This window comes from Crotalus tigris, unplaced genomic scaffold (genome assembly GCF_016545835.1).
Source record: "Crotalus tigris isolate CLP2741 ecotype Arizona unplaced genomic scaffold, ASM1654583v1 scf7180000018006.973166, whole genome shotgun sequence".
In the NCBI taxonomy this organism is placed as follows: Eukaryota; Metazoa; Chordata; class Lepidosauria; order Squamata; family Viperidae; genus Crotalus; species Crotalus tigris.
The window spans coordinates 707,978-720,354 of record NW_024096771.1 but is presented as its reverse complement, the minus strand read 5'-3'; the positions used below and the strand labels follow the sequence as shown (position 1 = coordinate 720,354).

Here is a 12,377-nt window from a genome sequence, read left to right as displayed (position 1 = left end):
CATCCATTCTTTCAGTGATGGGATTGTTGGTTCGTTTGGGGTTAATTCTGGCATGGGGTTGAAACTTTGACCGGTGGCTATTTGAAAAGGAGTGTAACCTGTGCTGGAGTGGAGTGCATTATTGTAGGCAACTTCTGCAAAGGGGAGTAAGTCCGCCCACTCGGTCTGTTGGAAACTAAGAAAACATCTTAAATATTGCTTAAGTACTGAGTTCATTTTTTCAGCCCCCCCATTTCCTTGAGGGTGGTGGCTAGATGTCAGTCCCTGAGTGGTCCCTAAGAGAGATAAAAATTCCTTCCAAAATGCAGACGTAAATTGCACCCCCCTGTCAGAGATGATGCGTTGGGGTGCCCCATGCAATCTGTAAATGTGCTGGATGAAAAGTTTTGCTAAGGCTTTTGCAGTGGGAATCTTTTGGCAAGGGATAAAGTGCACCTGTTTGGAAAACAAGTCCGTGACCGTCCAGACCACAGTATTCCCATTGCTTTCTGGCAATTCCACTATAAAATCCATGGCTATTTCTCTCCAGGGGGCTGAGGGACTTGCCACTGTTTGCAATAGTCCTGGCACTTTCCCTTGCAACCTCTTTGCCGTGGCACATTTTGGACAACTGGCTATATAACTTTCAATGTCCTTTTTCATGGATGGCCACCAAAATTGCCGTTTAATTAAATGTAAAGTTTTTACAAATCCAAAATGCCCTGCTGATTTTGTGTCATGGCAAAGGTGCATGAAAGTTACTCTTTGAGTTGTTGGTATATATAACTTTTCCCCTATCCAAGGCAACCCGTCTTTCATTGTGCACACATTTTTGTTTTTCTGGAACCAATCATCTGTTTCCAAACTTTTTCTGAATTCAATCCCAGTTTGGCTGTCCAGTTGTGGTTTTAATTTGGCTTGGGTTCTTGTGGTTACTGGTGCTGCCAGTTGTGACTCTGCCATTATTGGTCTAGAGTCTGTGGTTCGTGCGCTGTGATATTGGGGCATGCGAGATAGTGCATCTGCCAGGAAGTTCTTTCTTCCTGGTAAATGTTTGAGCTTAAATTGGAATTGGTGAAAATGCTGGGACCAGCGGGCTTGTTTGGGATTGAGTTTCCTGGAAGTTTTCAGGGCTTCCAAATTTTTGTGATCAGTCCACACCTGGAAGGGGATTTTGTTGCCTTCCAGGAACTGTCGCCATGTGAGTAATGCCCAACGTATCCCATAAGCCTCCTTCTCCCATACGGGCCAGCGCTGTTCTGTTTCCGTGAGTTTCTTGGATGTATATGCACAGGGTTGCAATACTGCATCATCATTTTCTTGTAATAGCACAGCCCCCACTGCCACATCACTTGCATCTGCCTGTATTATGAAGGGCTTGTCCATGTCTGGGTGCCTTAGTACTGGTTCGGCAGAAAAAAGTCTCTTTAGTCTCTCAAACGCTGCTTGGCACTCCATTGTCCATGTTAGTGGCTGGCTAGGTTTTACTGAGGATGTTCCCTTCGTTTTTAGTAAGTTAGTGAGGGGAAAGGCTATCTGTGCAAATGAGGGGATGAATTGGTGGTAAAAATTTGCAAAGCCCAGGAAACTTTGTAGTTGCTTTCTTGTGCAGGGTGGTGCCCATTCTAATACTGCTCTGACCTTCTCTGGGTCCATTTCAATGCCCTGTGGGGATATGCGATAGCCTAGGTAGTCTATCCTTTCCTGGTGGAATTCGCATTTTGAGAGTTTGGCATATAGGTGAGCGGCTCGCAGCTTCTTTAAAACCGCTCTGACAAGTTTGACGTGTTCTTCTTTTGTTTCGGTAAAGATAAGAATGTCGTCCAAGTAAACAAGGACCCCCTTAAACAGGTGCTCCCTTAGAACGTCATTGATTAGTTGCATAAAGACTGCAGGGCCCCCTTGTAATCCAAATGGCAAGACTTTGAATTGATAGCACCCCATGGGGCAGTTAAATGCAGTCTTCCATTCGTCCCCTTCCTTGATTCTCACGCGATAGTAAGCTTCCCTTAAGTCTAGTTTAGAAAAAATTTCCCTTTCGATAGGTGTGACAGCATGTCTTTCATGAGGGGCAGCGGGTATAGGTTGCTTTCACTGATTGTGTTCAGGGCCCTATAATCCACGCATAAACGTAAAGAGCCATCCTTCTTCTCTCTAAAAAGGACCGGGGCAGCCACTTTAGGCTTAGCTGGTTCAATGAAACCTCTCTCCAGGTTTTTTTTTATAAATCTTTCCATTTCCTCCTTCTCCTTTGGGCTCATGGAGTATAATCTGGGCTTCGGGAGTTTTGCCCCAGGCTTGAATTCAATGGTACAGTCTGTGGGTCGGTGGGGGGGAAGCTCATTCGCCCTCTCCTCACTGAAGACTTCAGCAAGGTCCCTATATTCCTCTGGTATTTCTGTTAATCTTTTTTCCTCTCCTATGGATGCTTTTTCTATTCTTGATTCTGGTAGCCTCCCTTGGGGTTTTAAGTCCATAGGGTCCCCCTTCGGGAATTTGATTTCTGTCGTCCTCCAATTTACCCAAGGGTTCCATTTTTTCAACCATTCCATCCCTAGAATCATTGGGCATTCCATACCTGGGGTCACCACAAACGTTAAGTCCTCTTCATGGTTGCCCAGGGAGAGATGTATTGGCAAAGTGGCTAGGGTAGCTGGCACCCCCCCTGCTATGGATCCATCTAGCTGGCCAAATGAGATTGGTTGTTCCAGTCTCCTGGATGGGATGCCCAGATTCCCCACTAGTGTTGGGCTAATGAGGCAGCGGGTACAGCCAGAGTCTATTAAGGCTTTCACCTTCACAGCTTCGGGCATGGGGGGGATTAATATAGTCACTGTTTTGAAGATGGGTGTGATGCATCCACTTACCAGGGGTTCACCCTCCGAGCTGTCATCTGAGGCATCCACCGGCCCTGTGGTGTAGGCTGGAGTCCTTTCCCCTTGGTGAGCAGAGGTGGGGGTTTCTGCAATTTCCATCATTTCATGGCTGTTTCTTTTGGCTTAGCTGAATACTTTCCGGGTTTGTTGATTGGGGATCTGTCTGGGTTGTGCTGGGGGGCCTTTGAGCGGCATTCTACAGCTCGATGCCCTTCTCTTCCGCACTTGAAACACCCCATTTGCTTCTTGGCTGTATCCGATGATTTCACCGGTTGGTGTGTCAGCTCAGGCGGGGGGCGGCTCCATTGTTTTCCTCGGCGGTGCCTCTTCAATATGTCGATCTCTGCTTCCTCTGCCAAGACGTACCATTCCTCAAGTCGATGTGGGTCCCCTCGGGGCAGGCAAGCATCATATAGATCATAGTTTAGTCCGTCTTTGAAATGGCCAAGGAGGATGTCTTTGGCCAATTCAGTTTGCTGGCAATGGCCCGGAATTCTTGTGTATACTCAGCCACTGGGCGTTTGCCCTGCCTCATCGTTGTTATTCTTTCACGGGCTTTGCGATCAGCCAGGGGGTCTTCAAATCGTCTTCTCAAAGAGGACATGAAACGGTTGAAGTTACTGAGTTCTGGGGCATTGGAGTCATGCAAGTTCACTACCCAATCCGCAGCTGGTCCATCCAGGGCAGATTGCACGATCCGGATGCGGGCTTTGTCGCTGGGAATATCCTGCCCATATTCCTCCATGTAGCTGAGGACTTGGGTTAGGAAAAACCCCAAGCGTGTTGGCTCCCCTTTGAATTTCACTTCCAACGGTGGACGTCTTGGAATGGATCGGTGCCTCTGTTGTGGGTGGTAGTGCCTTCCGTCCAGATTGCCATCTGTGGTCCGGTAGGGGGTGGGAGCTCCTGGATCAGTAGATGTCCCTGGGGTTGCAGGTTCCATGTCCCCCTCGGTGTCTCTCCCTTTGCGGCTCCAGGAACTGGGGCGGCCGTAGGGTTCAGTATTCTCCTCTCCTAGGGAGCTGAGAGTTCTCTTCATCAGGTCAATAGCTTTCTCTAGGATCCAGTCTGAGTACGGTGCCCAGCTTCCTCCCTCTTCACTTGCGTGCAGGGATTTCTCCATCTCCTGCTTCCATTCTGGTTGCTTGGTCCCCCGTCTCAGGGTCACCTTTCTTGATTCCTTTCCCCACTCACTTTTCTTTCCAACGCCCATCGACCAGCGAGGCTTGTGGTCCTGTGTCTCCACCACTTCTTCTCCTGAGGAATCTGGCCTCTCGGATCCCAACATCTGGCAAGGTTCCAACTGGGTCAGCGGCTCTCTTTCCAGGGAGTTTTCCCCCTCTCTTGCTCCATTGTCTGACATGGTAAATTTTTGCAAAATCCCCCGGCAAGGGTCTTCCTTCCAGGTGGATTAATTTTGCAAGTCCTGTCTAATCTAAGGACCCACCCCACTGTGCATCTTAAGAAGACAGAACTCTTGGAATAATTCTTCCAACAGGAATCCTTTATTAAGAGAAAATGGTTGCAGGCATGCTAGACAGGACTTGGGGTCCAGGCTCTCCCATTCAAGGTTTTAAGGGGTTCCCCAGTAGTCCCACCCAATCAACCCCCCTTCCAGTGATAGTTCCAAGTATCACAATTCCACTCCCTTTCTTCTTTCTTCCGTCTGGATGGAGACTTCAGATAACTACATGAAAGGCAACTTCCCTCCTTTGGTATGTTAACACTTCGAGGTTACAATAAACACACATTCAGCATTCAGCTCTTTGAAGTGTAAAGAAGGAAGTGAGGGCCATAAAGCCCCTTTGTTCTCCCCCTTCTCTCCCTCTTATGGCAGAATCCAGAGAAGGCAGAATTGGGAGTTTCTATATTTGATAATTTAAAGATGAAATATAATTGGATTCTGACACTCTCGATCAACTTCCTCTAATAAATCTTCATCGTAACTTTTACTCTCCGGCTCTTCCCTACTTTCTTGTTCTTCTCCTTGTGAAAAGTATCTCTCATAAAAGTCCTGTGCTTTCTCAAGTGTATCTATCTTGTATTTTTTTTCCTGCCAAGTTAAAAGTATACCTTCAGGTATTAACCAACGAAACATAACTTTATATTTAATTAATTGAGTCATTAAAAATTGGTATTCTCGTCTCTGATTTTGTATACTACGTGGTATTTGTTTTAATACAATTATTTCTTTACCCTTATATATTATTGATTTGTCTCTTGTTTTTTTATATATTTCATCACTTATTGGTCTTCTAATAAACCTTATATGGACCTCTCTCGCCAATCTATGCCTTCGTGCATAATTTGTATATACTCTATATATTTCGTCTATGTCTCTTCTTACTTCCAGTTTTTCTTTGCCTAAAATCTCTGCCAACATCTCTGCCATCTTTTCTCCAAAATCTTCTTCCTTTTCCTCTACAATATTTTGAAATCTGAGAAAGAACGAAGCTTTGTTCCTTTCCAGAAAAGCAATAGATTCAGTCAACTCCCTATTTACCTGCTCAGATTTCTGTATCATTCCTTCTATTTTACTGTCAACAAGTTCCATTTTTGTTTCGACTTTTTGAATTCTTTGTTCATTTTCCATCATTGTTTGTTGTATATTACCTATCTTATCATTCATATTTTTAATTTCATCTCCATTTTCCCAATATCATTCTTAATTTCTTTATGATGTATTTTCATTTCTTCATGATTGTTTGCTATTGCCTCTTGGGTCATCATCATTGTTTCTTGAATCGTTTGTAGTGTTATCTGCAAACTCTGTGGGTTCATTGCCAATTCTACTTTTTCTTTCCCCAACATGATTCTCTGGCTTGAAGGAGAGGCCATTGTAGTTGTGGGATTTGTAACTGTTTTTTTGCTAACTTTAGTTGTTGTTACAGTACTTGTCATTTTTATTACTTGAATAATATTTCTCCACTTTTGCATAAAGAATATATATAATACTTCTAACTATAAATCAATATATATGACTATAATATCATTATATAACATTAACATTAACAACTAAAATTACAAGTAAAGTTGTACCTTTCCTTATCCCACTATTATCTAGTACACTTTATAATATTCTTAACATCTATTATATATATATATATATATATATATATATGTTTTCTGAGGTTTTCGCGGGTATTTGTATATAGGTCTTTGGTTGTTCGGGTTTTCTCCCGCGTAAAATTGGAAGTGTCTTGGCAACGTTTCGACGAAGTCACATTCGTCATCTTCAGGCTGGTGTTTTTAGCTTCTTGCTTTGAGCAGCAATGTGTGGTTTTAGCTGTTTCTTCCTTTTAACTGCCAGTGAGGGTATGAACTGATTGGATGGGAGCTTGGCTGTGTTCTGATTGGGTGGAGGTGTGTTCTGAATGGTTAGGGGCTTGGCTGTGCTCTGATTGGCTGGGGGAGTGTTCTGTTTGGTTGTGCTCAGGTTAGTCTGAGTTGCAGAGGGGTTTAAGATTTTGGGGTTAGGGAGTCGTTTGTCAATAAGGGCAGGTTTCCAAATGGCTGGTAGGCGGGAGGTATCATCTCGCTTGTTCATGCTGTGTGGGGCGTTTAGAATAATCAGAGAAGCCATCGAGATAGAAAAACGCCCACACAGCATGAACAAGCGAGATGATACCTCCCGCCTACCAGCCATTTGGAAACCTGCCCTTATTGACAAACGACTCCCTAACCCCAAAATCTTAAACCCCTCTGCAACTCAGACTAACCTGAGCACAACCAAACAGAACACTCCCCCAGCCAATCAGAGCACAGCCAAGCCCCTAACCATTCAGAACACACTCCACCCAATCAGAACACAGCCAAGCTCCCATCCAATCAGTTCATACCCTCACTGGCAGTTAAAAGGAAGAAACAGCTAAACCACACATTGCTGCTCAAAGCAAGAAGCTAAAAACCCCAGCCTGAAGATGACGAATGTGACTTCGTCGAAACGTTGCCAAGACACTTCCAATTTTACGCGGGAGAAAACCCGAACAACCAAAGACCTATATACAAATACCCGCGAAAACCTCAGAAAACAAATATCGAACCTCTACGGGGAGGAAATCCACCATCTGACCAGGACCTATGAAAAACTTGAAGTGCAAAGAGCTTCCATTTTATGTGACCTCGCATTCCTACGTAACTGCCGAGATCAAAATCTAATCCCCACATGTTTCCAACTGAAATTCCACTCCAACTCTGCAGCCACCCAACGGATCCTGAAAAGAACAGAATTGGCCCTAATCAGAAATGAACTTCACACAAAAAGATTCCTCCTAGACCGAATTAACAAAGATCTCCTCACACTCCACCTCAAACTCAGCAACAAGATCCACCCCGCACTATGGGACAAATCCAAACAACTCGCCGTCTGGAGAGCCAAAACACAGACCACCCTCAAGACAGATACACACACCAACAAACTCCGAAGACTACAAGAACGCCAGAAACACACCCCTCCTCCCTCACAGCCACACATGAAACAAACAGTGCATAACATCTCAGATAGGATCCTCACCAAAGCCGAAACCAATGTCCTTTCCAAAGGATTAAACTTTGCAGTCGCTCCCAAACACATCCCCACTGAAACCATTATATGTGAAGTTGAAACCAGCCTGACCAAAATCAACCCCGATGACGCTAACAAAATCAGACTCAAAATCACCAACATCCTCTGCACCAGCAAGCCACCAAAAAGCAACTTACCCAAAGAGGAACAGACAGCACTACGTAACCTGAAAGAAGACACCAGCATAATAATCCTACCAGCAGACAAGGGCAACGCCACGGTGGTTATGAACACATCTGACTACCAAACCAAATTAACCAACCTACTCCAAGACTCCACATACAAACCCCTAAATACAGATCCCACCACCTACCTGGAAAAAAACACCAGAACCAAGATAAAAGCCTCCCCCATTAGCGAAGAGATCCAGCAAAGAATCATTCCCAGAGAGAAATCATCCAGATGCCCTAAACTCTATGGTCTCCCCAAGATACACAAGGAAGGAACCCCACTCAGACCTATAGTCAGCTCCATAGGCTCACCTCTACAAAACCTAGCCAAATTTCTCGCCCAACAACTACAGCCCTATGCAGAATCCCTCACCTCACACGTAAAAAACTCATTCCAGTTTATAGAGATCATAAAGAAACAAAGCTTACAGCCCAGCGACCTACTAGTGAGCTTCGATGTCATATCCCTCTTCACCAAAGTGACTATCAAAGAAGCCTTGACAGCTATTCAAAACAAATATAACCCCCCCAAACACATCTTAGATCTGACCAACCACTGCCTATCCAACACATACTTCATCTATAACGGACAAAAATACAAACAAACAGAAGGAGCACCCATGGGATCACCACTCTCACCTGTCATTGCCAACCTCTACATGGAACACTTTGAAACCCAAGCTCTAGAAAAATCGGATCACAAACCCAAACTCTGGCTCAGATATGTAGACGACACCTTCATAATCTGGCCACATGGGAAAGAAAAACTGGACAACTTCCTCACACACATCAACAGCCTACACCCCAAAATACAGTTCACCATGGAAACAGAAGCTAACAACCAACTTCCCTTCCTAGATGTCTTAGTCTACAAGAAATCCAATGGCTCCCTAGGACACACCATCTACCAGAAGAAAACACACACAAACCGCTATCTGCACGCTCTATCACACCACCACCCAGCACAGATCAACTCTGTAGCCAAGACACTCATCTCCAGAACAAAACGCTTAGCTGACGAACAACACCTAAAACCCGAACTACACACTCTCACCAATGTACTAACATCCAATGGATTCCATAGCAATAAGATTACAAACCTAATCCAAAAAGAAACCCCCACCAAAATCCAAGACAAAGAACAAGAAACGGCAAAGCCCTCCTCCCATACATAAAAGGCACCACAGACAGAATCAGTAAGATCCTTCATAAACACAACATCAAAACAGCATTCTGCACAAACAGAAAAATATCCACCATCCTTAGAAACCCAAAGATAAAATTGAATTAGAAAATCAAGGAGTATACGAAATCCCATGCACCACTTGTCCCACCACATACATCGGACAAACCAACAGAAGAATAAGTGCACGCATTGAAGAACATAAGAACTCAGTCAAAAAAGAGGAACAAACATCTTCCCTGGTCCAACACCTTAAAGCCACAGGACATGAAATTGACTTTAAAAATACCAGAACCATTGCCAAAAGTGAACATTTTAATAACAGAATAATCAGAGAAGCCATCGAGATAGAAAAAGCCCACACAGCATGAACAAGCGAGATGATACCTCCCGCCTACCAGCCATTTGGAAACCCACCCTTATTGACAAACGACTCCCTAACCCCAAAATCTTAAACCCCTCTGCAACTCAGACTAACCTGAGCACAACCAAACAGAACACTCCCCCAGCCAATCAGAGCACAGCCAAGCCCCTAACCATTCAGAACAAACCTCCACCCAATCAGAACACAGCCAAGCTCCCATCCAATCATTTCATACCCTCACTGGCAGTTAAAAGGAAGAAACAGCTAAAACCACACATTGCTGCTCAAAGCAAGAAGCTAAAAACACCAGCCTGAAGATGACGAATGTGACTTCGTCGAAACGTTGCCAAGACACTTCCAATTTTACGAGGGAGAAAACCCGAACAACCAAAGACCTATATATATATATATATATATATATATATATATATATATATATATATATATATATATATATATATTTCTATAACACTATACATGATACATATACTATTCTCTAAGTATTGTCACCACTCTTAATTTCATTCACTATCACTCTTACTTGAATAATCACCTGTTTATATTTCTTTACGATATTATGATTACTTTTCCACTTCTATTAAGTTCAATTACACTTATTTCTATTTCATTAATGCAATTCATTTACTTCATTACTTTTAATACATTTGCCTGAGACCACTTTTCTGCTTGTAGCTTAATCACTGCTTGTATATGAGTAAATATTGCATCAGCCTTTTTTTCCTTCAGTCTCAATTTAATATGTCCACCAATCCATCAAATGTCACCTCTTATTGTTTCTTCTCTACATCCAATATTTCCAAAACATCCACTCATCACTTTGTCCAGATATGTGTCAATAAAAGTCCAAGTTTCAATGTTATTTGTTCTTCAAAAATAAGCTAAATTTCTCTGTTGTGTCACTTCACCTTTTAATCCTTATGTTAATTTTTCAAAGTCCTTCTTAATCACCTTTTATTGCCTCCAACTGTCCTTTCTCCAGTCCTTTCTTATTTCATTCACAACTTCTTGCAGTTCTTAAATTCCAGTCTCTCACATTTTGTAAACTTTGCTGTGGGCTCTCAGCATTCTTCACGCTGTTCTCCTTCTGCTCTATTTGCTCCCTTCTCCGCTGTTTCAATTCAGTTGCTGCTGTATTTCTATCCTTATAGCTTTACTTTTCCTGTGCCTTCTCTCAGCCAAATGATCCTCACATCCTTCAGGGGTTTCCTCGTTTCCCATTACAAAGGTGCTGGTTCAATTTTTCACTCCCTTTCAGACTGCCGTCATCGCTCCAAGCCGGCCTTAAAGACCGGTTTCTTCGCCAATTTTAAGAGTGCTGCTCCATTATGCTTGGGTGTTTGCTTTCCATCCGGCTTCTCTGAAGCTTCCTCTTTAATTTACCAATCTCTCCGGGATCAGCAAAGCCCTTGCTGGCTCTTGGCAAAGATTTTCCCGGGACTTAGGAACAGAGAACTGTTCCTTCACCCGCTCCACAATGACGTCACAGCCGGAAGTCCACATCTGCTTTTCTAATGCAGTGGTCTCCAACTTTTGCAGGTTGGTGATCTGATGGGGGATAGAGGGGTACCAGGCCGTGTGACTGGTGGGCTGGTGCACATGCTGCATGTACAGCTTGACTTGTGTAAGTGGCGGGTTGCTGCGCACGCCCATGCATGTGCACATAAACATGCAGCATGACTGCAAGTGGAGCTGCACACACATGCTTGTGTATGCCAGCCTGCTGTTTGCACAAGTTGAGCTGCATGTGTGTGTGTGTGTGTGTGTGTGTGTGTTGGCCTGCGGCTTTGTTGCGAACAGGCCACAGCCCGGTAATGGGCCATGGTGTGGGAGTTGGGGACCCTTGCTCTAATGGAACGATTAATTCAGAGCTACTGTGAAAACCCCATGGATTTTGAATATGAACACAAATGTAAACATTTAGTTCTTTTTCATCTAAGCTGGTACTTTTCAGTTTTCAATTCTTTCAATAAAAAACTGATTAACCATTATTTGGGGTATATGTCTAACAAAAAAGATATTTGACTGGCACTAGTTATCATACAACAGAGACAAACATTATTCTTGAAAGAAACAAAATTCAAATATGTACAAGTACCCTAAAATATTGTTTTTATTTTTGGAATTAATATTAATGCATTGTTAGTTTCTCTTGAGTTCTTTCTCAAAAGTACTTCTGTCTTACAATTCTTCCAAAATAAAAGGGTGGAACATTTTTTACTCTACATTTTTAATAGCTAGGGATAGAACGTAATTGAAAATAGCAGACAAAATTCTCTTCTGAAACAGTTACAAATAAGGAACATTGCTTAAGAATCTTAGAACAAGAGGGAAATGTCCACATTTATTTATAGAAAGAGCTTTATTTTCTTTATTATGCAGAACAAAGAATTCGTTTGCCGAGGACATGATTATGAGCGTCTGGAGGCATTTCAACAGCGGATGTTAAATGAGTTCCCACATGCCATTGCTATGCAACATGCCAATCCACCGGATGAAACCATCTTTCAAGGAGAGTCACAGTGTATCCCTATTATTGTTTTAAAGCCATGCACGTCTACTAGATTAACTTTAAATGGAGCAGTGTGTGTTAAATCGAAATTAAAAAATACATAATACAGATCTGGGTTTACTTTAAAAGTAGTAATGGAAAAAAGAAATTAAATAAACTGATAGCAGATGCAAAAGCTGTGTAATGATGTTACAAAAAAATGGAGATACAGGAATAGTGATATAATATCAGCATGGTTTTTCAGAAAATGACACTAATGCAAGGAAAGGTGGAAGGAAAGAGAAGAGGATGACCAGCAGCAAGGTGAATGGACTTAGTTACAGAAGCAATAGGATGCAATATTGAATGACTAAACCTAAAAGAGCAGGTTAGGAACAGATTGTCAAGTATAGTATCTGTATGGTATCTAGGAGACGAAAATTACTTGATGGGACATAATAAATCACTGATCAGCATGATCATGTTAACAGAAAAATGGACTAAAAGAAAAGAGAGAAAATAATAGCAACAAAAATATTTACTTGAATTACAGGTTTCCTTTTGATTAAAATGAAAACTCAAGGTAGTTTACAGTTTAAAAAATAAAAATGTAGTATATACAAAAAATAATATCATTGGACTTTAAATGCTTGGCTAATGATTGAATATTGTCCTCATGGATATTCTAAAGCAAAAAGAAAATAGGTTGCATGAACTCTTAAGATGATGGAG

General features: G+C 42.5%; 1 protein-coding gene across 4 annotated transcripts in view; it reads left to right on the top strand.

Annotated features, from left to right (window-relative positions):
• The window catches only part of LOC120309387 (dedicator of cytokinesis protein 4-like), a 161,761-nt gene that overhangs the window by 69,731 nt on the left and 79,653 nt on the right, over positions 1 to 12,377 (top strand). For all 4 annotated transcript variants that reach the window (XM_039346560.1, XM_039346559.1, XM_039346558.1 and 1 more), the window contains one exon: positions 11,537 to 11,678. In XM_039346560.1, the coding sequence (XP_039202494.1) occupies positions 11,537 to 11,678 (142 nt within the window). The remainder of the gene's footprint in view (positions 1 to 11,536; positions 11,679 to 12,377) is intronic.